The 25,842-nt window shown below is 47.6% G+C and overlaps 1 protein-coding gene across 11 annotated transcripts in view; it reads left to right on the top strand.

Moving 5' to 3' along the window:
• Positions 1 to 25,842, top strand: part of TRAK1 (trafficking kinesin protein 1) — a 168,326-nt gene that overhangs the window by 125,459 nt on the left and 17,025 nt on the right. For all 11 annotated transcript variants that reach the window (XM_074312572.2, XM_074312568.2, XM_019727550.3 and 8 more), the window contains 11 exons: positions 326 to 402; positions 7,372 to 7,488; positions 9,749 to 9,849; positions 10,749 to 10,857; positions 12,689 to 12,767; positions 13,861 to 13,991; positions 14,616 to 14,690; positions 15,241 to 15,378; positions 17,772 to 17,848; positions 19,653 to 19,889; positions 20,904 to 21,220. In XM_074312572.2, coding sequence (XP_074168673.2) covers positions 352 to 402; positions 7,372 to 7,488; positions 9,749 to 9,849; positions 10,749 to 10,857; positions 12,689 to 12,767; positions 13,861 to 13,991; positions 14,616 to 14,690; positions 15,241 to 15,378; positions 17,772 to 17,848; positions 19,653 to 19,889; positions 20,904 to 21,220 — 1,432 coding nt within the window. In that variant the 5' untranslated portion in view covers positions 326 to 351. The remainder of the gene's footprint in view (positions 1 to 325; positions 403 to 7,371; positions 7,489 to 9,748; positions 9,850 to 10,748; positions 10,858 to 12,688; positions 12,768 to 13,860; positions 13,992 to 14,615; positions 14,691 to 15,240; positions 15,379 to 17,771; positions 17,849 to 19,652; positions 19,890 to 20,903; positions 21,221 to 25,842) is intronic.

Here is a 25,842-nt window from a genome sequence, read left to right as displayed (position 1 = left end):
TGCACTGCTGACCCATTTCAGTTGGCTGAACTTATGAGGCCAGACCCCTTTCCACTCCAGCGCCTTACTCCCAGCACCACCTCTAAGTATGTCACACTGAACGGCAAAGCTTTGCGGGGATTAGCAGTCATTCCAATCCCTTCATCCCCCCTCAAAGCTTGGGATTTTTCCCTGGAACTGGAAAATGAAACCAGGTGGTGCTGAGTCCAGCGTGGGTTGAGCTCAGCAGAAACAACCACCCTTGTGCTGCTTTCATCGAGGGGTCATTTGTTTGGTAGGTTTGTGGTTTCATCAGTGGTTTCATGGTCACTTTTATTTCTTGCAGTTTTATGTGCTGAAAGAGTTGGCCAGATGACTAAGACATATAATGACATTGATGCTGTCACTCGCCTTCTTGAGGAGGTAAGTGTTTTGGGGGAGGGCCAAGAGTCGCTTATGATCGGCCGATTATAAAGTATATTGATTGAAGCATGCGTTATTGTCTATCTCGGTGAAGAATCTCAGAAATTGGGCCTTCTTGGGGTACAATTCAGTGGCTTTACTTTTTGAACGGGTAGCTATGTTGGTTGTTGTAGCTGTACCTTTGTACAAGGTATTAATGACAAAATCGGATAGCATTGAAATACTTGATAGAACACCCAGTGTTAACATTTTTTTTAAAAACTTAAAAATCTTTAAAAATCTTGTTAGGATATATTTTAAGTGTATCCAGAAAATATCAGAAAAATATGTCATCACCCATATTTGTAATGTTTTGGGTTTTGGAGGGTTTTTTTGCTTGTTTACTTACATCAGGTTAAGGGAATATTATTATGCAGTGTCAGCATGGAAATAACCAAGCATGGCAAGAAAAACTTAGGAAACTTGCTTAGGATTAGATGAGCTGCTGGTATTTTAGACACCATGGTTTTGTTGAGTTCTTCTCAGCAGCCTGTTGGCAATCGAGAATCACGGAGGTATGAAGGTCTGTAGAAACCGAGGAGTATAATATGCATATCCCCATGCCTAGAACAGGCCAGAACATGGTGCGTTCTTAGTAAGTATTTATTGAATAAGTGCCCATCTTTAAACATTGTCTCCCCCAAATCAGGCCTTAAAAGCACAGGTGCTAACTTTTAGACCCTTGTTTCTGCTCTAGAATCGAGAACGATTCATTAGCCTTTCTCCAGGAAAACAATAGAGGGATGAGGGAGACACAGAAATCATTGTCATGTCAGCCAGTGGTAGGACAAGGTTGAAACACAGGACCAAGCAGGAGTGGTGGGACCCAGCGTTTTTTTGGGGGTATCTTTTTACCCCATTACTTATGTCTCTTTCTTCCCCTGTGTTTTTCCCTTCTGCACATCAAGCATTCTCACACCTGTTCTGAGGGCTGGAGCCTTCCAATTGCCTCTGAGTTCCTGAGGGCTCACCTGCCCTGCAACCCACTCCCCTCTCCCTCTCCTGATGGCCACCCACTGACAGACCCAGTTGGGTTGAGTGGGGGCAGGAGCTGGGTCCCGCTTGGTCACCTGCATATCATAGAAGTTATAAACTCCTCAGCCCCAAATAAGTGATACGAGGTTTTTTGGCTGTGACAGGACTGTTGGTGAGGCATTTGAGGGCACAGGCCTCTGGTGGCGCTGTAGGTGCCACCATCTTAGCAGCGGCGTTAGCCATGTAGGAGGCTGGCTTGGTTGGTACCACCACCGACTTTTGAAAATGCTTTATTACGGACCCCTTCCCACTGTGTCCATTACCCCCAAGAAAGCCACTGCTCTCCAGATCTTGCAATGTTTCCAGCATCCACTCCTCACCCGATTCCCAGTTAGTCCTCAAGTCTTCTGGGGGGTCCTATTTCTATACCTTTCTTTTTACTTCAAGGCCACCACTCCAGCTCCTGAATCCTCAGCAGTGAGAGTTTAGTTTCTCTCCGCTCAAATTTTCTGCAGCTGACCCTGTTCCAAGCCCCCTGGAATCCCCTTGCCTTTTTCCTGACACCTAGAACTCCTCAAGGTGGCAGGCAGAGGCACACACACTTGGTCACATTCCCCAACCTCCTCTTACTCAGCACGGGGGACCTGCCACCGGCTCTCCCATTCTTCACCTTGTGTACCATTTGGTCACCTCTATCTTTTCCTGGCTTTGAGTGTTGCGCGGCAGGGCTCATGGGGACCTTTGAAGGTGTCACTGTCACCACAGCCCCAGGTGGTGCCCCCACCAAGCCCAGAGCACAGGAGTCATTCATTCATCCAACTAGATTGGTTAGAAACCAAGGTGGGGGATGATTTCCTGTGGGGTGATTTCCTTGTTCCTTTTAATCTTGGAAATGATGCGCCTTTGATAATTTTCTGCCTCTGTTGTCATCCTTATTAATAGTAAGGCTGAAATTTTACTGAGAGCTATGTGTTGTCCATGTGTCATCTCATTAATTCGACAGTAGCTCTCAGAAATAGCTGCCACTGTTTCCCCGTTCTACAGTGAAGGGACCTGAGTCTGAGAGGACCGAAGATGCCCAAGATGGCATGGCTGCTTGCCAAGCCAGTCCCCTAATTGCAGCGCATGTGACTATTCCTTTTGACTGTCGTGCTTACTGCCCTGTATATTTAGTTTTGGAGAGTATGGTTAGTTGATTGTCAGTGGGACATTTTTACTTTAAAAACGTGAACCAGTAATATTGTTTATGGGGTGCTGCCTTCAGGAGTGTCCACTACGCGCATGCGTGGCTCCTGCTGAGTTTGAGCTGGCCGCCCTGGTTCTGCCTGCCTCCGATCGCTTCCAAAGCAGCCTAGGACTTCTAGCCCTTTCTGCAGATGCTGGTTAAAAATACTTCACTTCCCACCAGCTAATTTCCTCAACGAATGTCACTGTACAAAGAGAATGCTATTGTCTTTTTTAAAAATTGAGTTACTAAAAAGAGTACCGATGGGGTAATTTTTCAGGTGGCTCTGTTGCGCCTTGTTTTCTTTTTAGTGGCTCCTCATGGCAGTGGTCGGCGTGTATCTGTGTGTTTTACATGTGCCATTCTTCTCCTTGTCCTGATAAGAATCGCAGCTGAGTCACTGCCTTTCTTTGGAAAGAGGCGGGTTTCCTGGTTAACATCTAACTGCCCCAGTCATGTGACAGGGCTATGCTTTTCTTGGCTTTGGTTCCGTTTCCTCCCATCATGATCCTTTGCTTTGCTTTGCATGCCTGCCACACGCAGGTGGGATGCTGGGGGGATTTGCATAGGAAGCCAAAGCACAGCCCATGGCCAGCGTGGAGTTAGCGTCTGAGTTTATGGGGAAGAGGATACAGCAGCTTGCCCAGGCTTGCTGCTGTCAGAAGTTACCTTCGGGCAGAGCTTGCCTCTTCCCCAGTTACGGAGAGGGTTATTCTGAGGGCCCCTTAGTCACACTTTTTATCCTGAAACTGGTGAATGAGATGAGTCAGCTGCTACGTGTGGGAGGCAGGCAGCTCTCCAGCTCTAGGGGTTGTGTCAGCAGCACAAGTGTTCATTGGTAAAAGGACCTGAGACACAAGTCACAGTCTTTTTAAACAGAGCATGTCGGCAAAGAGGAAGTGAGCAGAGTTAGAATTGAATAGTTCCACCTAACCACATTTCCCCGAGGAATAAAAGAGCCAGTTCTCTTAATAGTTTGTTTCCAAGGCCCTAAATTATTTATTTGTAGTCTTTTATTCTCACTGTAGTTTAATCCAGTGGTCATTTCCTAGCTGTTTTCCTGGTTTTAGAAGTAAACGTTTATCAGATGCTGGCTGGTGGTAAGAAATGGGAGTTTGTCCATTCTTGTAGTTCTTTCAGAGAAACCCAACCTGCCAGTCACATAGTAAAGAAACAACAGAGACACTGTGATCCATTTTTTGTTTAGTTTTTTCATTTCATCCATAAATACTTTTACTCTAAGGTCTTGCTTCCCCCTCACCACCCCCAGCAGAGAGTTGTTTTTATGTTACTGTAAAGATTAGATTTTCGGTGTAGACAAGGTGAGAGCTCCCTTGTCAGTGGGGCAGAGGAGGTGAGGTTTGGAGTGTAATGGGGAGAGGCCAGAGGGTGGCTTGTTGAGTGTGCCCGTTCCACTGGTTTCATTTCCCCTTCCTGTCTCCTGTTCCTCTTGGGTTCTGGCCTCTGTGTGCAGGGGGCCACCTTCAGCATTCTCCACGTGCCCCAGCAGTGCCTTTCCCAGCTGGTCCTCATTGTTATAATTTTTGCTTGACTTGTTTGCAGGGGAACCTGCACATGAAATGTGGCAAAGGCATAGCAAACGACTGCCTGTTGGAACTCAGCAGCTTGGATGTATGGGGAACAAACTTTTCCTCTACCCTCAAGTTTCTTCTGGCCGCTCTACTAATCAGACCAGACATGAGACAGATTAGCCAGAGAAAATTACCAAATTTAATAATACATATATACGTAGGGGAACACCACATCAATGAGAGACTCAGAGACCCCACATGCATGAGAGGTTCAGAGAGAGAAATGAAACGTAGATGTGTAAGACATTCTGAGCTAGGGGTGTGGAAAGGTGCCCTGGGAGCTGCAAAGGGTCATTGAAGGACGGTAAGAGCAGATGCTTAGTAAATAGAAATTTGTCCTGCCCTGTGGACAGGTCAAAGGAGGTTATCTCTGATAATCGCTTATTATGGGCAAGGCCCCTAATTCAAGTTCTTCTAGGTAAATTAAGGGAGAGGCAGAAGTTTCTCTTGAGCCCTCCACTAACACTAACTTTGCCTTTAGCTCAAAACAACCTGTGTAGCACAGAGGCACATCTTGGGGTGACTCATTCTGAACCCCCATAGTTGCATGACGGCAACGTGGAACAGTGAGCCAGCAAACCGGCGGGCACTGAGCCCTTGCTGGGTACCCAGTTTGAGAACTTGTTCTAGCAGAGAAATTTAGTAGACTTGCGTGAGCTTGGTGGAGACCACAATTCCAAATGGAAGTGGACATTGGTATTGCAGTTTTAACTGAGTGTTAGCCCGCTGAAACCACTTGGACTAGATGCTGAGTGTGAGTCGGTCTCTAGAGAGATAGGTGTGCCAGTTCCTCCAGGTACCAAATAAGCACAAAATGTGGGAATGAGCTGATGGTATTTTATCGCTTGCTTGATGTGACACCGGCTGGCCTCTGGGACAGTGGTGACTGCAGATTTTAGGACTGTCGAAAACCTAGGGGAGAGAGACCATCATCTGTGAATGACAGAGAGACAAATCCCTGACAAATCCAGAGTCTTCCCAAACTGTACTTTGACCTCCAGTAATTCAGTGAAACATCTGTGATAAGCAAAGGGAGGGTGAGCTGCTATCTCAGGGAATATTTCGGTGGGTGTGTAAGAAGTTATTATAGATATAAAAGATGCCAACGTGTGTGGAGTTTTTTGTTTGTTTTGATTTTTTGTTTTTGTTTTTGTTTTTTTGTCGTACAAGTCAATGAATCATAAAGCTAGAAGATTTTTTTCAAGGGTATGTCAGCTTGTCTGCCCCTCCACCCTACTCCATCTAATAGATGAAGGAACCAGGTCCAGAGAGGTTAAATCAGAACCCAAACTCTCACAGTTTCAGAGTGGGACGATGGTTTGCCTGGAGAACTTAAACTTTAGACCAGTACTCGCTGTAAGAGACTTATCTTAGGCTGTGACTCAGTTATTCACATAAGTAAATGTATGACAAACGAAAAGTTTAAATGTAAAATAGTACCCTTGTCATGTGGAATGAATGCACTTCGGTATTTCAGTTCTGTGCTGTAGAATTTCATTTAAAACAAAATGTCAGTTGCCGTTACTAAAGTGATTCTCAGCCTGCTAAAGGGTTGTAACCTGCCTTTGGAAGAAACTAATCTAGTGTACGGGATTCTTGTTAAGTGGAAGCCATTGACCCAATGCCTCATAGTTAGTTAATGGTAGTTCATCAGAAGCTAGGACTCATCCCAGCTTTTTTTTTTCTCTTTGCTTATAACTATGTGACCTTAAAGACAAAAGGCCTTTCAAAATGAGAGGCAACAAGCATTTATTTGAGATTTAAAAAAAAGAATGGCTATTTGGGAAGCATTCATTCAGACAAAAGCCCAAATAATGTTCCAATTAGGAGACAAAGGCAAGGGGTTTTTATGAAAAAGAGAAGGGGAACAATTACAATAGAAGGAAGGCATTTCTACCGGTGCAGAACAACTAACACAGTGATGTTTATTCCAAAAAATGTTTTTTATTTTCAGCCCGATAGTCTTCAGCCTGGTAGTCATAATATCTGCTTTCTTGTTATCCTTGCACACTTTTCTTTGGGGTGCAAGGTTGCTTTAGGCTCAGCCCAAAAGTTATTTTGCCCTGTTTTAATATTCTAAAGGTTTGAGGCATAAGCCATGTAAGGCAGTTCCTTTGACATGGCAGCTTGGCTCCATTTTAAAGTGGCTCCATTTATATTATTTTTCTGAACAGCTACATGTTCCCATTTGTCGGCTTCTTACACCAGGTGAACAGAATAATTAGCATAGGCGCCTAAAATAATTTCGTTTTCCAGAGTTCTCCTCCCCTTGCCCAACCCCCACCTGAAAGTGATGAACAACTGTGACAGCGGCTGCCCCACATCTCCATGGTCAGGGGACGTCTTGGCTCCCATCAAGGCAGCTGTACCTTTCTACAGCACTGCAGATTTTCCTCTGTGTACTGCTCTGCTCTAAGTGATGTCATCAGCTGAACAGAAAATTCTGTGTCTTGAACACGTCTTTGTCTCTGAAGTGGGGCCCCTGTATGCGTTCTCTCTCCATTTTGAAAGTATTTGTTTTAAATAAAGGAGAAGGCGCCTCCCATTAAGTAAAAGAAGCCTGTTCTGTATTGTATTTCAGAGTAACTTGAAACCTTTTTTGTGTGTCAGAGGAGGCAGATATAAGGAACTCGGTGAATTCCAGCTTAACGTGTGCTAACGAGACTGCAGGCACTCTAGAGTCCCTGTGTGAGCTCTTGGCTGTGTCCTAAGAGCACTTTGAATGTCTGGATTCATTGACTCATCCAGCAAATAGTCACCAAGTGTTTCCATGTGCTGGGCTCTGGCGATACAATACCCAGCCCTCAGGTCTCTGTGGAGACAGGTGATCTAATGACTATACAAATACCAAAACCAGTTGCAGAGAAATGTTTTTGGAAGCAGGTTTTTCCTGGTGGAACACAGACTAAGTTTTACTCGATTTTTAAGGCTCCCTATTGTTGCTTGACATTCGGTTAATGCCTGCACACACGTGGGCAAAGCGTCCCCCTCTTTGAATGGGTATCAAATGCTGGTAAATTAGTAATCCCTTTGTTATTTCTAAATGCCCTTGTTTTCCTCCATTGACCCGGAGCGCTGTTGGCTCCTTCAGGAAGCCCGGGTGTGTTGAATCTCTGCTCTCGCTTCTGCCTTTCTTAGAAAGAGCGGGATTTAGAATTGGCTGCTCGGATTGGCCAGTCGTTGTTGAAGAAGAACAAGACCCTCACGGAGAGGAACGAGCTGCTGGAGGAGCAAGTGGAACACATCAGGGAGGAGGTGAGCAGCCGGTGCAAAGGCTGGGGCACCACAGGCATGGTCAAAGAAGCTGATGTCACAGGGTCCCATTCGGAGAGGGCACCCCAAGGGCACGCCCAAGCCCTGAGCCCAGAGCTGCCTGTTCCGGAGTGGCCCGGACACAGAATGCTGCCTGCCTGGAGCTCCTTCTGTTCACTCCTTCTGCCAGTGTAGGTGGGATCGCCAACGGTGGGAAAAGCTCACACTTAGTAGGCCCACAGTGTCGTGTCCCATGGCAGGCCTGGGTGTGTTGGACCAACCACAGCCCCTGTCCTTCAAGAGTCCAGATCACGTGGGCTGAGAAAAATAACTGAGCACTTGGCAAAAGCGCAGGCAGGCTGATACAACCTGAGTCCGGTGGGCAGCGTGAGCTAGCCACTCACATTCATCATTCCGGTATAATTTTGTGTTTGTAAAACCAAAAAATAGCCTTGTTGTTTTCATGAGAGAAACCCCATTATTTTCATGACATGAATCTTGGGTATTAGATATGTGTGGTGAGAGGAGGGGCTGAAAGTTGAAGGCTTATCTTAAGGGGCTGAGATTTTGGAGGAGCAACACTGGTTTTCTGGAAGGGCTGGGGTGTGGGCAGCAGGAGAAAGGCTCTGGGGAGTCCCACGGAGCTGCTAGAACAAGGCTGGTGGGCTTGGAACCAGGCCCCACTCTGTGACTTCTTTCCATCATCCTGTTCTTTTAGCAGTGAAATGTAAGTGTGAGGACTTTCATTGAATTTCTTTCTTCTCATTTCTTCTGCCTTATTTTCTATCAGAAGCTTTCTTAGTGGGAGGGGGTTGCCCTTATTCATGTCCCTAAGCTGTCTTCAAATTTTTTCCTCCTTAAAGCTATCCCCATCTGGGTATAATAATAGTTTTAATACAATGAAATAGAGTTGCCACTATACACCGGTATGAAAAGTTTTAATCCCGGGCTTTCTTTAAAAGATGATAAGGTGCTGTATGCTTATGTGCTTCTAGAAATAAAGTTAACCCCTGCCGCCCTCCTGCCCCCGCACCCCCCTGCATCATGACCTGAACCCCACTTCTCTCAGGTACTAAAGCATGCCAGGTCAGCCCAGCCCCCTTCTCAGCCCCTTTTGTGCAGATGGACATGCCACCCAAGAAGCAGTAAACGGTCACCCATCACCTCTCATGCTGTGTCTCCTCGATACTGCATTGCTTGGGGTTTCCTCACCCCACACAAAGACCATCCTACTTTTTGGGAGTGGAAATGCCTTTTTTTCCCCCACTTTGGAAAAGCTTTGAATTCAAAAACTATAATATGTCCCCCTTTGGCACCTCATTAAATTGTCAGTCTCGGTGTTGAAGCTACAGCCTACGTGCACATCAAACTGCCTCCTCTGTGGATGTCATAATATACTCACTGTTGTGTAGGAAAGGTGGGATACACCGCAGACCCTAAATGAAATTAGAAACAAGAAAGAATTCAAACAGAATTGCAATTCTCGCTTACAGCACTGGTTCCCTGTCCATCTGCACTGAATGGCGGAGGGGCAGGGGAAACATTTTATGGCCTAGGTTTGTTTATTTTAAACCTTCCGTATAAATCAGCGTGATTTGCAGAACTGTCCTAGCAGAGCAGTGTCGGTAGGGCCAGTTCCCGATAATTGCCTCTTCTTGCTGTATCTGAAATTACTATCTCGCGACCATTGATTACAGAGCACATTACAGTGCCACCAAGCTTGGCCAAGAGACCTGCGAGGGTGAAGTAGTCACAGGGTGGGGCTGTGAGTTTTTCCAAGCACGACAAGCTGTATAGTAGCTGCCTACCCAGAGCCGGCATCTCCAAGGCCCTGGTCCCTGGTGGGATTTTCTTTCAGCAAAAGCTAATGGCCTTGGCTTGCATTTGGTAACATGATCCGTTTCTCGGACCATTTGACCAGCTGGTCATCTGACTACTTGCAAAGCCCATATGCTGTCTTGTGCCCCCCCCCCAACATCATTCTAGAACCTTCTAGTCCCCTCCCACCTTTTCTCTGTGCCAAAGTAAAAATTATAAACTTAGGCAGAGGGAATTCTGCCCCAAAAGTAATTCATTGTATTTTTCTTAAGTGGGATCAAACTCAGCCCTTTGTTTTCTTTGCATAGCACAAAATCAATTATATGCCTTCACTTTTAATGAGGAATTTTTTTAAATGGTGTCCCCAAGCAGTCAGTGAGCGCTCTTGGGGACGTCGTCACGTTTGGGAAGTGAACGCCGGCCTCCCGGGCTCTGGTTTTCGCAGGTGTCTCAACTCCGGCACGAGCTGTCCATGAAGGATGAGCTGCTTCAGTTCTACACCAGCGCCGCCGAGGAGAGCGAGCCCGAGTCTGCGTGCTCAACCCCGTAAGTCACCAGGACCGGCCGCACAGGCTGGCTGCCGTCCCTAGCCTTGGAGTGGCCTGGGCAGGGTCGCCATCTCCAGCAAGCAAGGCCGGTCCGCTGCTCTCAGCCTCCTCCAGACCAGGCATCGCCCAGTGCCTCACACAGATTGATTTAACCCTTTTAGTGGGACATAGAACGCCAGGTTTTTTTAGTTTTCCTCTTACTGGGTCTCCTTGCTCATTTGTCAGGTTGGATTGATTTGGCCTGGCATGTTCATGGGTCATAGGGTGGACTCTGCTCATGGGGGAGATACAGGATTCTGAGCCAGGGGTTCTGTGGCGGGGCCATGACAGAAGGTGTCGGGGCTTTGCTGAGAGTCCGCAGAGCCTCCTGTTAGGGGCATGAACTCTAGAGCCCAATGTTCTGAGTTCAGTTTTCGGCTCTGGGGCTTACTAGCTGGGTGCTCTTGGCCAACTTACTTAACCTCTCTGTGCTTGTTTCTTCGTTTGTAAAATTGGGGTGATCGTAGTACTCAGTTCATAGGGTTATGGGCATTAATATACGTAGAGTACTTAAGACAGTTCTTGGCACAGAGAAGCCCATTGTAAGTATTAAATGAGCTCCCAGGCAGCCCAGAATTGTGTAGGCTTCAAGTAGAGCTGATACCCGCCAAATGCTGAGGTGATGTGGCAACTGCAAATTGTGGACGAAGGGCTGGGATGTGAGTCTGAAGTGGTGGTGAGCCCGTGTCAGCAGATGCTGTTCCTGGGTAGTGAGGGAGCCACCTGAGGGGTCCTCGTCACGCCTGCTCGGTTCATGACTCTCCTGGTATAAATCAGGAGTGCCTCCCTGTGGTGTGCTGGGGGGGGGGGGGGAGGAAAGCGTCTCTCCCTAGAAAGTGATTGTACTTTCTCCCCCAGGTTGAAGAGGAATGAGTCATCTTCCTCAGTCCAGAATTACTTTCACCTGGATTCTCTTCAAAAGAAGCTAAAGGACCTTGAAGAGGAGAATGTTGTACTTCGATCCGAGGTGAAGTGTGCACCCTGCTCTAGTCCCCTTTGGAAGGGTGGTGGCCCCGTCTGCCTTGTCTGGCAAGAGTAGCCATGGTTACGGTGCCATTCTCAAAGGTGACAGTCTGTGGAACAACCACCTGAACCTTAGCTCACAGCCGCCCTGAGTGCCTGGCAGGCATGCCTCACTTGTGTGCTGGGCACTGCTTCCCAGGGCAGCATGCACCATCAGGGCAGGGGCAGACCGACTGGTGAATTATGCAGCGTGTGGATGGGCAAGGCTGGCAAACCCGTCTTCCTTCACAGTTAGGGCAAAATCTCCCACAGTGGGGTCTTTCCATGGTGTTCTCCAGCTCTGACAGAGACAGGACTTGGAGGACCGGGGTGAAGGCCATTCTCCTGTCACTGCAGCTCAGATACTCTAAAGAAATAGTATCTGAGAACTTGGAGACATACTTCCTAGACAGTTAACTAAACAAGGTTGCGCTTAGGCAACTTGGGAAGTCATGCCTTGGACTGTTTCTGATTGGCTAGGCATTATGCTAGGTCCTTTGCCTGCATTATTTTTTAAAATCTTCCCAACAGGCCTGGGTGCTGGTGACTTTGATTCTCACTGACAGTGGGAAAACCAGGACCCAGGCTGCTAGATGTTTTAGTTCCCCAAGGTTGCGCAAGTTAGCGAATGACAAAACCAGCATTTGCAAGTCTCTGGGACTCACATTATTTCCCTTCACCCACTGTCCTTGTCTACAAACACTGATGCATACAGATTCCATGCTTTTCATTATCAGGCCCTTCCTTGGTTTGTCAAGCGTGAGCTGCATGCCCACCTGGGCGGGCCCAGTGCTCCCAAAGGCCCTCCAATGGGACAGACCACCTGTCACCTGGAACTTGCCCACATGTTGGAAAGAGCCTTACGTCTGGACTTAACAAGACACTCTGAGGCATGAGGAAAGGGTCATGTTCTCCTAGACCTCACCTCTTCCAGCCCCTCGTTCACTGATGGGTTGGTTGCCCAAGCTCTCTCTGCCAGCCAGTGGCAGAGCCAAGACTTCAGCTCTGTGCTCCCAATTCTGAGTCTAGTGCTGCCACTTCCAGCATCCGCCCCAGGCACATAGCAAGTGGTCCCTCTGTCAGTCCCCACCTAAAACAAGCTGAGGGAATCTGATCCCAGCCACAGATGCCGGCTGTTCCCCCTCGGTTTTCAGGAGGGTAGTGTCTCTCTGGGGTCAGAACCTGAGAGCTCAGAGATACCTTCTTCCCACCTTTTTAGCCAGGAGCAAGCTCTACAGAGGCCTGAAATAGCTCCTGGGCATCTGAATTTTAATGCTTTCATATCATGCCTTGTTTTCGCTCAGCTGAATACAAGTTTAACTCCCACTCAGAACCTCACAGCACAGTGCCCAGCACGTAGTAGGCAACTGAAAGTGGTTATCCTGAGAATCCCTGCGGTAGGCAATGCTGTGTCCTAGGCACTGTTGGGGTCACAGAGGGGTTTATGGCTATGCGCCCGGACAGATACAAATTAATAAACAGACCGACTGGACACAATGGTGGCTCATATCGAGTTTTAGTGCTGGCGGGAAGGGGCTGGGGGCGGGATAGCTCTTGTGCACGTTGCTTTGTGTGGCGCCCTCTAGTGGTACACATTTTCAGCTTTGAGAATCAGATTTGTGAAGCAGGAGATTCAGACTGCCTTTCTGTATTTGAGGGTACCGTGGGTAACAGGTGGGAAGATGCTGAAGGGCGATTTCCCAGGCCCAGGTTAGCCCTTGCTCCATGCCCCAGCCTTGATTGCCCCATCAGCCCCGGTGTGAGTGCCGGGTCTCTGACCTGGGCCTTGTCCACAGGCCTGCCAGCTGAAGACGGAGACCATCACCTACGAAGAGAAGGAACAGCAGCTGGTCAACGACTGCGTGAAGGAGCTGAGTATGTCCCTGGGCCTCTCGCCCCACTCCTACTCCCTCTTTTTACTTTCTGCATCTACCATCTTTAAGACCAGACAGATTTGCTTCCCCCTGACAAAATACAGCCTCCCTGCCAGCCTGGGCTCAGTAGCTTTTCTCTTAAAACTAGAGGCCTCCCTGCTCTTGTGCGTGGCAGTCCACGTCCTGATGTATGAGAAATTGGGTGCTCGGTTGTCAGTCATGCATTGTCTCAATTTCTCACTGACACGAATGTTTAATTTTAGTTTTGGCTTCCAGTGTTGGAACACTGGATAATAGATAATAATAATTAGAATTATTGAATGGCTAAGTTAGACCCAGCTTCAGGGTCCTGTGTTGAAAATGTGTTGGAAAAAGTGCTTCCTGGTACTTTGATACATGAAAGTTGAGACAAACGTTCTCAGCGTCACAAGTACGTACTTCTTTCCACCCTCATTATAAGTTTACAGTTAAGATCAGACAAAGGGGTAAACACAATATTTTGAGCTTCAGCAAAATACTAAGTAAATGAAACACGTTCTATGTTCAAATCTAGAAAAACTGATCCCTTGAGTTATGGCTCTGAATATAGGTTGAAAACATCCAAGGGGACTGTTTTGTGCATGGTAATGGTTCTTTTCTAGAACAGGGTCTCCAGCAGGGGTTCTTGGTAATGATGTGAATCTGTTCATGTGTGGAAGGTGGGGATTCAGCCAGACGCACCTTTGTATTGGTGTGGTGCCCCCGGCTGACTCCCTCCTGAAGCCTGCCTGACTGCCTGTGGGGAGGCAACCTTGGTCAGCGGGGTCGGGCCCCTACACTGTGCCTGGGAGCCACAACTGGGCGGCCGGGTTCCTTCTCATAAGAGACTGAGCCCAAGGAAGTCACTTTGCTTCACTTCACCGTAGAGCAAAATGGGAACCCTAAGTTCCTTCTGATTCATATACCCTCTTCTCTCCCGGCTCCCACCACCCAGTCCCTACCCCACGTCTTGCAATAAAGATGTTTCTTGTACAACACACAAATAAACCGTTCTCTCTTGGGCTGCATGTCGGGCTTCCTGACTTACTCTTGTGACTGTTACTTCTTGGTCAAAGGGGACGCCAACGTGCAGATTGCGAGCATCTCAGAGGAACTGGCTAAGAAGACCGAAGATGCTGCTCGCCAGCAAGAGGAGATCACACACCTGCTATCGCAAATAGTTGATTTGCAGAAGAAGGCAAAAGCGGTAAGGCTTCTGTTTCTCTGGCTAGTACAGAAAGGGCCTCTCTGAGATCGCCAAGGGCACATTTCTTAATGAATTCTCTTAATTTGTAGATTAGTCTTAGGATGAAAGTAGGGATAAGTGGGATACTATTGCAGCCACTAAGCTTTTTCTCCAAAGGGGCAGCACAAAAATATGAAACCACATGGCACAGTCTTCGGAGGGTAGGTGCTGTAGATATGGAGTTTGGGGATTTAACTTACGAATCATTGCCTAGTATTTGTTTTCATGCAGCACACCTGGCATATTCTGCAGCAGAAGGGTATCCCCTTTAGATTTAAGGTGAAGCAGCAGAAAACAATTTCGTTTCCCATGCTGGGCCTTTGCTAGAAGCATGAGGGGAAATGCTTCCGGAGAGCAGCTGTGATCGTGGAGGGTGGGGCTGGGGGTGGACTACAGAGAGTGAATATGGGTGTAGGAAAGACTGCCTTCAACACTGTATAAAAGATGAGCTTTTACTCCAGCAGAAGATGAAAGCCCCTTTGTAGAAGTGTGATAAGATCATAATGGACCCGGTAATAGGAGGGGAAAGTTAGACTTTTCTAAGTATCTCCAAAGAGAAGCTGATTTCCCTTCGCCCCGTTGCAGTGCGCAGTGGAAAATGAAGAACTGGTCCAGCACCTGGGGGCTGCTAAGGATGCCCAGCGCCAGCTCACGGCCGAGGTGGGTGGTTCCCCCGCATTTCATCAGGGCCCCCACTTCCAGTTAGGGGGCATCAGCCTCCCTCTGACTGGCTGTGGGTCGTATCCACCTTAACAATCATTTTTATATTGACTCGAATGTCATTTTTACCCCTTAACGAATTCCTGCTGACGCTGTTTCTGGTTGTGAGTACATGGGAGGCTGGGCTGTTCTGCAGCCCGGAGCCTGGTGTGCCCAGCCTCCCAGTAAATGTCCCAATAAGAGATGACACAGGGCACACCATGTGAAGGGAACCCATTCCCAGACAGCCGTGAAACGAAGGTGTCATGATTTGCTCTCCCATTCCGTTAAAGATGTTTTTAATCTCCCTTGCCCCTGGTTAGGATTTTGGGTGATTTCTGAGTCTGTAAGCCTGCCCCACGTGAAAGAAAAACTGAGCCCGGAGGACTGTTAGGTGTCTGGCCTCAGACCACAGAGTGCCGGGCCCGTGTCTTTCTGGCTGTGTGGACGGGTGGGTTTGTACGCAGTGTTCAGGAGATTCTGACCCTCGCACTTCCCTGGTCCCCTGCAGCTGCGTGAGCTGGAGGACAAGTACGCCGAGTGTATGGAGATGCTTCACGAGGCACAGGAGGAGCTCAAGAACCTTCGCAACAAGACCGTGCCCAACGCCACGTCCCGGCGCTACCACTCGCTGGGCCTGTTTCCCATGGTGTGTGCTGCTTGCTTCCTGACGCCCTTCTTCCCACCCCTCTTCCCCATGGTAGAAGGCAGGGCTGGAGTTGAACCTGTGCAGGTAGCTTCTCATTCTGCAGCTTGGATCTGGATTCGAGCTGAGGGCTCCTGAGCCCAGCAGGTGACCTCTTAACTGCATGAGACAAATTGGTTCTCCATTTTCTGTCCCTCTGAGTCTGTTGTCTTTCCTCCTCCCACTCCTAAGAGAGAAATTTCATAGGAACTCGATTTCGTCGGAACCTCAGAAAGTTGGAAGACGTTATCTGTACATTATTTTTTCCTGACCTTCAGAGAATGTGTGCTATTTTGTCCTCTCGAGTGCATTCCAGAATTCTTCAATTGCCCGTATGGTTCTGCTGGCTCTTTGTATGTTTATTTGGCGTTCTCCTGATAGCTTTCAGTATCGATGTTCTGAAAAAATGTTTCCCTCTGTGCTGGGTGTGGCATTTTTCTATTTTTCATATTATTTCTCCACAACCTTATTTGTTTAGCCCTGGCCTGATTTGTTTGCTGTTTGGGCTTAAGGGAACATGGCTGAGAAGGGGATTTTCTAAGAGGTTAACCCTGCTCTGTACTTGTTGTAGTTCCATTTTGTTGGTCATTTCCCTGTAACTTGGTGAGCTTACTCCTTTTAATTCTGTCAGACCAAAGCCCCTCAGAGGTGAGGACTGTCTTATTTGTGATTTTCTTCCTTCCCTCTCTCTACTACCCTGCACCTAGCACAGCGCTGGGAATGTTGTAGAATTGTAGATGCTTCGTAGATATTCAATTTGGATGGGTGAGTGAACAGACGGAAGAACAGACGACCAAGAACGTTTATATTTAAGGCTCTATTTTCATGCTGTGACGAAACACTAAGTACTCTCTGAGGAGAGAACCTTTGGGAGGAACTCCTATGAATGAGATAGGAGTGGATGGCTGTGTAAATGTTTGTGAAACTCGGTCCCTTCCAAATTTGGCTTTTCCTGAGGGCTCTTTCCTTTCACCCCACCCCTTGTTGTCTGGTCCACTTTTCCTCAGTTATGACCTCTTTTTCTTCGTTGCTTTCATGCATCCAAGTCAGGCTCGAGCTCTTTTTCTCTCTCTACTTGACTGAAATCTAATGAAACCAAAAACAATGATACGTAACCTGAATAGTCATCTTTCCAAGCTGCAGAGCAGTGATCCAGCAAGTAATACCAGGAATCTCAGCGAAGAACATTCTGACCCTGATTCCTCAATCTAGAGCTGACTACCCCCAGCTCACAGACTGTGCCCCTTGCATTAGTTCTCCTCCTTCCTGGTTTCTCATCTGGGCACAGCCATCTCCTGGGGGGCCACCTTGTTTCCTGTGCACTAGGATTTACCCCACGCTGCGTTCCGCACTCTGAAGGACAGACCTGTATTTTAAAATGTAAACCGTTGCATGAGAAAAGTTAAATTGAACATCTGCATTTGGGTTTCTTCTGGAGAGATTTTTCAGCTTTCACATTTGCGGAGGAAAAGCTCGTGTTTGGCACAGCTCTGTTTTTGAAGGTGTCTGTCTGTTTTTCAAGTGCATTATTCATTAAAGGTATTTAAATCAATTTAATTTAAATCAATTAAAATTAAATGCAATTAAGAACTCAGTTCCTCCGTCACACTGGCCATATTCCAAGGGCTTGATGGCCCCCTGTGGCTGGTGGCCCCCACGCTGGCCAGCGCAGACAGAGACCCTTCCCATCATCGCAGGAAGTTCTGTGGTGTGGAAGGATTTAGCCTTTCCCTTCAGGTTGTCCCACATGGGCGTCCTCCTCTGAGGCCTCAGCAGGTGCTTTTCTACACACACCTGATTCTGTTGGCAGACGTGTGAGGATTGTCTGTTAGGCTCTACCTCACACGATGAGGAGTGGCGGGCAGTTCAGAACCCTGGGTTAGCGGAGCCAAAGGGTTAGCGGACCCTGGAGACTGAGAGGACAATAACTTAGGCCTACGTGGGCCGTGACACCCTCTCTGACTGCTCATGAGCTTGGGGGGCAATGGAAATTCGTCCATGTCTGTTGTTCTGAATACAGTGCTCTCTCCCCCCCGTAAGTTCTCTTCCTCTCCTGTGGCCACAGTGGCAGCCCCATGGTCGGGCCCAGGGAACATAGGGTTTGCTTTCAGACCCGTAGCTGCCTGGAAGCAAAGGGGTTTTACACTCAAGGCCCGTTGGTGCCCGCTGCCTTCCGCACCTGCCCCGATTATTGCTCAGCCGGGGTCTCTGACAATGGCAAATGCCATCAATCTTGTGAGAAGTCTGCGGGCATTTCAGGCCTCAGTTTACCCTTCTATGGCTAGCCTGGCCGCGTGCCTCTTCTGGAGATAGCGTTTGAGTTGCTGCTCACGTGTGTGTCTTCTGGCTTTTCCCAGGACTCTTTGGCAGCCGAGATCGAGGGAACAATGCGCAAGGAGCTGCAGTTGGAAGAGCCTGACTCTCCAGACATCGCGTACGGCCTCACTTCTAAGCTTCCCGGAGACCACCTCGTGACCTGTGATGGTCCAAACAAGCAGTGTTTGGGCCTTCCACAGCTTAAGTGCAGATTAAGGGAAATAACCCAGCTGATAACATCCCACCAGCACCTCCTATTAGGTTTTAAAGATATAGTGTGAGCTTGCAGAAAGCTGGGTGAGGAGAGACGTGTTTCCCACCTCCCTTTAACACCACCACTCATTTTTATCTTTCAATGAAAAACATTACTGTTTAAATTCTTAACGTCTGTTAGGAAAAGAGAATGACAGGAAATGAGATACAGAGGACTCTTCAGGGGTGTGAGCAAGGCTTCCATTTCCTTCCCGGATCCCCTGAGGGATAGCGTCCTCTGCGGTCTCTCTAACTCAAGACCTTGCGTATGGCCTGCCCTGTGGTGTTTATAAGGAACCTGTGGATCCAGTTTTACCCTGCTTTCTCTGTACCCAAACCCCACCAACAGAACTGAAACGGGGTCCTGGAAGTGCCCAGTGTCCCTGAGCCCTGGCACGTGTGTGGCCCTCAGCATCCCAGGAAGAAGTGGCCATTATAGAAACATGCCTACTTTTTTTCTCCTTGAAAGGGAACAAATGAGCATCAAAGTCTGTGGTTCTGCCCTTAGAGACAGCAGTTTCTTTAAAAAAAAAAAAAAAAAATCATCTGGTGTTTATCATCTCATTATAGAAGTTTAAGACTAACTTTAAGTCTTGTTTTATATACCGCCATGTGCCACGTAATGACATTTGGGTCAACGATGGACCATATAGACGACATTGGTCCCATAAGATTACAAGGGAGCTGAAAAATTCCTCCTGCCTAGTGATGTTGTGGCTGTCATGATGTCATAGTGCAATGCATGACATACATTTGTGGTGATGCTGGTATAAACAAACCCACTGTGCTGCCCGTCGTATAAAAGTACAGCACATACAATTACATACAGCACAGGATACCTGATAGTGATAATAGACGATTAGGTTACTGGTTTATGTACTTACTATACCATACTTTGTTATTTTGGAGTATACTCTTTCTACTTACAAAAATAATGGCATGCCATAAAACAGTATGCTGAGTTCCACCAGCAGTAGCCTCAGACATCGCCTATTTACTGCGTCTCTTAATTGCATCATGTCCCCTTGTGCTTGATTTAATCTTGTGTGTTGTGCAGTTAACAAGCTGTCCAGGCTTGTCAGCGAGCAGCAGTAAGCTACCCCGTACAGCCTGGGTGTGTAGCAGGCTACACCATCCGGGTGTGTGTAAGAGCACTGTATGATGTTTGCGCAACGATGAACTCGCCTGATGATGCATTTCTCAGAACATATCCCCGTTATTAAGCGGCATGTGACTGTATATGAAATCGAGAAATATTCTACAAATATCTATTGAGCCCTGTTATGTACTGGGCAGTGAACACTGCCCTCCTGGAGTCTGCATTGTAATGACTATCATGAAAAACAAACTAGCTGGGAGACAAAGTGCGACATACGTACTTTTATTTGTAGGTCAAGCTTAAAGGAAGTGAAAAGCAGTATCACTCACTCTTGCTAACATTACCTTTAAGACACAACCACATATCAGAGCCTTTAATTCAGTGGGTGTTGAGTCTCTCGAATTCCAACCAGCACCCTCAGAAACACAAGGAGGGGCCCGGATGGCAGCTTGTTTGGGGGCTCACATGTGTCTGCTGCCTTGTTGGCTCCTCAGTGGATTGTTTTTTGGAGGGTTTATGCCAAGGTCATTCCTACACTTGCTCATTCATGGCTGATGTGCGTTCTCCCCAGTCACCAGAAGCGAGTCTTTGAGACCGTGAGGAACATCAACCAGGTTGTCAAGCAGCGGTCTCTGACGCCCTCCCCCATGAACATCCCCGGTTCCAACCAGTCCTCGGCCATGAACTCCCTCCTGTCCAGCTGCGTCAGCACCCCCCGCTCCAGCTTCTACGGCAGCGACGTCGGCAACGTCGTCCTGGACAACAAGACCAACAGCATTATCCTGGAAGCAGAGTCAGACAACCTGGGGTGAGCCAGGGGGCGTTCTTCCCTTTCTGTTTTGGGGAGAAGGCGTGTGGATTGAGCGCAGGTTCAGAATCAGGGGAGAGAGACGGTGAAGAATTGCCGGAACCATATAGACCTTTCCGTTCCCACATGTGTTTTACCAAGCCTCGGAGCTTACTTGATACTGATATTTTAACCAGTTTGAGGAAGTGCCAGGAAGTGCCAGGAAGTCTGCTTTTCTGTAAGATACTGACGGGGATAAGTGTAAATGTGTTTCTTTTAATCCTCACTGTTAAGGTGACACAATAGACATTTGTTGCATGAACCCCTTTGTAGCTGGGATGGTCGAAAGGGTGAGGAGAACTCAGACTATATCTCATGACCAGAATCGGGTTTGTTTCAGAAGGTGGGGTACAGGGTGCCCAGTGAGGACCCATCATACCGAGCGTCCCAGGGGTGGGACTTCCTCCGCAGTGGTCAGTCCCTCTGTCCTGAAGCCCCGCAGGACTCACCCCTCCCCAGCATTGTCTGCTTTGTGCACCCTTTCCTGTGACTTAATAAAATCGTTTTTTTCTGACCAATTGTGTCAGACAGTTGGGACACTGCTTGATCAGAACTGTTTTTGAGCTGTCCGCTCTTTAAATTCAAGAGGAAAGAAGTGTCCTTTGAGCCTGCTGCCCTTCTGGTAACTACCAACTGCATCTGAAGGCTTCTTCCTAAGGGCTCGTGAGGGAGGTGTTTGGAAGGACTGGATTTTACATTGCGTGTGCAAATTTTCATTCTACCTGAGTGCTTTCTTCCCTCTGCTCGCCACCACCCCTACCCTCCCCCCCGCAAAAAAAAAAAAAAAAAAGAGAAAATTAGTTCTTAAGGCCAGGCATTTGTTTCCCCATTTTTGCCTGCCTTTCCAAGGCTTGCCTTGATTTCCTTAGAAAATCCTGCAGCCTCCCTTGCACATTCAGCAGTAAGGCCTCATTGTACATTGCACAGCGCCCCCTGCTGGGTGTCCTACACTCATGCTGTCTCCCCTCCTTCCAGAAACAAGGAGCAGAGTAAGAAGCCGGGGACCCCGGGCACCCCAGGCTCCCACGACCTGGAGACTGCGCTGCGGCGGCTGTCCCTCCGCCGGGAGAATTTCATCTCCGAGAGGAGGTTCTTCGAGGAGGAGCAGGAGAGGAAGCTCAGGGAGCTGGCGGAGAAGGGCGAGCTGCCCAGCGGCTCCCTCACGCCCACCGAGAGCATCATGTCCCTGGGCACGCACTCCCGCCTCTCCGAGTTCACCGGCTTCTCGGGCATGTCCTTCAGCAGCCGCTCCTACCTGCCTGAGAAACTCCAGATCGTGAAGCCGCTGGAAGGTGATCACCAGGGGCCTCGTCCCCTCTCTGTCCTCCTCGGCGACTCGCTGTGGTCCCTGATCCACCATCAGCAAGCGGGGAGCCTCTGTCACGCCTACTCCTTTTTCTTCCGGGATAGCCGCCCACGCTGCTGGTTTGAGTTCCTCTGAGGGGCCTCGAGCCCCGGCCCCCAGCTCCCGGGTGCAGGTTTGGAAATACACACACAGGCGCCCAAGGCAAATCTCGGCCAGTAAGCCAAAGAAAAGAACGTGCAGACGGTGGCTTTCTAGTTCTCTCTCTCTTGCGCATTTAGAACCTTAGACATGAAAATCTTTTTGCGAGGCAGATGCACTTACTCAGAAGTTAATTCAGTCCTGCCTGGGGGTCCGAGCAGCGTAGAGAATTAATGCTGTGATTTCACAGAAATGTTGGTGTCAGGGAGGGAGGGGTGCAAAGCCACCGGTTTATGTTTTATTTCAATAACCACATGAAAGCAATTTGCAGTTTGTCGGCTCACCATGTTTTCCTTGGCTCTTCCAATAAGGAGACTGGGGCTTTCTTCCTATGCAATGTTCTGCTCCAGGCTCCCAGGCCTCAGCAACTTGAGGGCCAGGAAGGGGGTGGCTGTGCAGGCCCATGAGTTCCGTGCCTCCTTAAGCCTGGGTTTTCCAGGGGCGTTCCTCTTTGTAGTACCAGGGACACCCCACATGATTAAACCCATGAAAAAACTCACCTCTTTTTCTTTCTTTTTCCTTTAGGCATTATAAAATTTCTTCCCTTTACCTACCACTACCCACCCAAGATACACCAAGTGTTTGTAATGTTCATTTTTTACTCCTGTGTTTTGGAAACCCATGTTAAGTTTGAGAAGGGGTTTAGAATTCTGTATTACATACCTAACGCAAAGCCAAATCAGAATTTCTGTACGACAGTGTTTCTTAACTTTTTAAAAATTATTGCCCCCTTTAAGGAATTATTTTAAGACATTTATTCCCCCCTGAAAATGTAATGCCACAGATATACTGTTTATGTACAATATGTATATCTGTGTTCTGTGCCTAAAGAAAGTAGATTCTTTTCACCCCCACAAGAACCCATTTTCAACCCCTTGTGGGCAGTTGAGAATTCTTGCTGTAAGATGAGGTTTGCTTGTTAAAGATGCAGGACATGCTGGGTTCTGTATCCCCCAAAGCGAGGAAGAGGGTGGGTTTACATTCTTTTCTCCCTTATTATTTTTTTATTATATAACTTAGGTCCTTCTTAGATTTCAGAAAAGGGATGGCTCATTCTTTAAAAATTGTTCATTCAGTTGTAAGCTTGGCGATTGTTTTCTGATCCACAATTATGTCTGTTTTTTCTTTCAATAAAATCTTCCATTTCCGCAATTTTACTTTTTGCCTTTCTTTTCTTTTTTCTCCTTTGTCTCAAAGATCATTGGAGTTTATCATCTCTGTCTTGTCTGCTTTCTATATTTGACTTTGTGTTTCATTAGATCATTTAAGGATATGTTTTTGGATTCATTTTCCATGTGTATTACAGGAAGAAATTTTTTTTTAATTTATTTTGACCAATTCATCGTTTTGCTTTTAATCTTGTGACATAGATAGCAGTAGTTTTGTGATAATGGAATAAGAATGACTCCCATTAGATTTGCAAGATAAATTTCATCTATAATACCTGCTCACGAGGAAGTTAAATCACAACCATTAAGAATTCATCTCTTATCACTATGGCCTGTAACGCATCCGATAGGCATCTCTCTGGCTCCATTTTGTAGTTCTTGGACTTTTTCGCTATTTAAAATACAATCAATGTTTTCTTTCTTCTTCCCCTCCACAATTATCTTTGGTGTTATTGTGTTGAATTTGATAAGGTGGAGTGCTGGCATGGAAGTCTGCCTGTCACCGGCTTCAGTGCAGCTCTAACTGTGGCACTGGATAAGTTACCTCACTTTTTTGAGCCTTCTTTCCCATATTTGTGAAATAGGGCTCACATCTGCAACAGAAGATTGTGGTGAAGATTAATGTGATGTGTTTTATATTATTACGCCCAGCACCTAATAGGTCCTAATTAAAACTTAGGCTTCTCAAATGTGTTCCTATCCCAGCAGCTCCTGTCTAAAGAGTGTCCTTACTAGTGCTGAGACCTGGACCAGCATTGTGCTGGGGCCATGTTCTCACATCATCCTTTTCCACTCACCCACTGGGAAACTGATAGGATTCCTGTGATCTCCAGTGGCCCAGGTAAATGTACCTGGGGTGAGGCCCTGGAGAATGTTGGCTGGGAATCATTGCAGATAGCCAATCTGTGTCTTCATCGGTGTTTCCCTTACCTATTTAATTAATCTCGCTGTCTGCTTAGTGGAGTCAGCCAAATAGCTGGGCTAGGTGTTTAAGAATGCTAGCACTCTTGTTTCTCTGTCTTACCTTACATGTTTTAAGCAGGTGGAGAACAAACAGAACATTCAGACTAGAAGACATATATCTGCATTAAAAAGATGAGTCAGGCAGTATTTTCCCCCCTGTATTTTGTTCTTCCTTTCTGATTAATTATAACCAAGGTAGTATTTCCAAATAAACGAGTTAATATGTATCAGGGAAAAGCACACACTTCTAAACTGTACATTATCCAGAAGGTTTAGTTCTAACTTTGAGGCCTCGGGTGCTCCTCTGACATAAATGAATTTGCTTTTCTTCTCCGCTGATGACGAGTACCTTTTGGTTAGAACAGTGGGGTGTGGAAGGAAAGCAAACAGAGGGACAGGGGCAGTGAGTGTGATTCTGGTTTTTGTACTGTCCACGCCCTTGTTTCCTAGGTGCCAACGAGGGAGGTTCCTCTCGACCCCGTCCCGCTTGCTTGACCCCAACCTCATTCTCATGGGGTAGGAGGAGGTGGTGGTGGCAGGCGGTCGCTAACAGTACAGTGATCCTCCTGCTTTGTGCTTGACAAATACAGGAAGCCCGGCTGGGAAAAGGGATAGGAAAGAGGTAACGAAAGCTCTGAATAAGATCCAATTCACATCTCCTTTCACTTGGATGCCTTCTCGTATGGAAGGAAGGACTTCAGGTAGCCAGGCGATCAGCATTCCTCCATGGTGGTCCAGGCAGTGACAATGGAAGGGAGGTGGGGTGTGAGGTGTTCTGCCCCAGTGCTGGGCTCAGCAAATCTTCCTAGGGCCTCAGAACCAGTCAGGAGTGGAGATGGTCTCTGAACCCCACCGCATGCCGTAAATAACAAGGTTGCAGACGCTTTCACCAATATTCACTTTTGCAGAACCGAAAACGCCTGTATGAGGATTAGAGAAGCCATTCTGGTATGTTATTGACCTTATATCTGAGACACATATGTTGGCTGAGAGGCAGTCTGTATCGTTAAGACAATGGACACTGGAGCCAGCCTGCGTTTGAATCCAAGATTGACCAGTTGTCAGCTGTGCAGCCTCTGGCAAATTACTCTGCCTCCCATGCTCAGTTTTCTCATCTGTATAATGGGGACAACAGGGTTATAACGATTAAGTGAGAGAACAAATGTAGACTTCTTAGAAGTGTGCTTGGCACTTAGTAAGTGTTCGATAAAGGTTGGCTATTCTTATGTGAGTAAGGGATGCCCGAGGCGTGGTGTAAAAAGTCCAAGTACGATACACTTTTGAGCACCATCTTTTGGTTGTAATGTCACTGAATTCGGTGGCTATGCACTTTTAGGGAATGCAAATAACCCCATGCATTCCAGTAGCCTCTTTAACACCAAACAGCAAACCCTTTGCAGCCTCATTTCTCTCCGGATCCCATGCATGAGGTGGGGACAGATGGGGGCAGGCTGTTGAACAAAAGCAGGATCCAGGCACGTGCACCTCTGGTCTGGGCCCATCCTCCAGCCTCACCGAGTTGTTTCCCATGCATTGTAAACATCTAGTGTCCCCATCAGAAGCATGCGGAGATTTGGCACTTCCTCAGCGCAGTTCTTCACCTTCCAGTGTCTGTCGACATTCCCTTTCTTCCCCTTCCAAAAGTAGAGGTGACGTGGCCACTCGTAGACAGGGATTTCTCACAATCGGTCTAAGGCCCGTATGTGCAGTCCTAAGCTGGATGTCGTGTGCCGTATTGAAGACTTCTCCCCAGTGTGGTTTTGTTGCCTGGAATGTGCCTTGTACTTCCAGTGAACTCGTGAACAGGGGGCCCATTATGGATTATAAATGGGGACTCGGGGGGGCCTGGCATGAGAAATCCCATCTTCAGGCGTGTGTCTCCTAGCGGGTCCTGGACACCTACCTGGAAGTTTTACTGTCCACCATTTATGCTTCTCACTTAGCCCAGGTTCCTGGCCAGAACGCTGATGTCCTTGCTTATTTTCAGGCCTGTAGATTTTGAGGGGTGGCCAGTGTGAGGTTACCAAAGGAACCCGGCCTATACCACTGCTTCAGTAACTGTGGAAGTTGTGTCACTTCAGCGAACCTCAGTTCCCTCCCGTGTGAAGAGTGGGTAGTAAGACTCACTCATAGGGCCGTTCCGAGGAATGAGCTGGTATAATACGCATAAAATCAGCTGCCACGCAGGGTAGCCCTTTGTACAACGTGTCGCTGTGGCACCTGGAAGCCCAGATCCCAAACCTGACTTCAGCCCCGGCCATTTGTGCGCAGTCCTGCT

Source organism: Rhinolophus sinicus, chromosome 5 (assembly GCF_057876585.1).
Source record: "Rhinolophus sinicus isolate RSI-liver-muscle chromosome 5, RSI-T2T, whole genome shotgun sequence".
Lineage (NCBI taxonomy): Eukaryota > Metazoa > Chordata > Mammalia > Chiroptera > Rhinolophidae > Rhinolophus > Rhinolophus sinicus.
The sequence above is the reverse complement of the archived record's forward strand: the minus strand, read 5'-3'. Positions and strand labels throughout refer to the sequence as shown.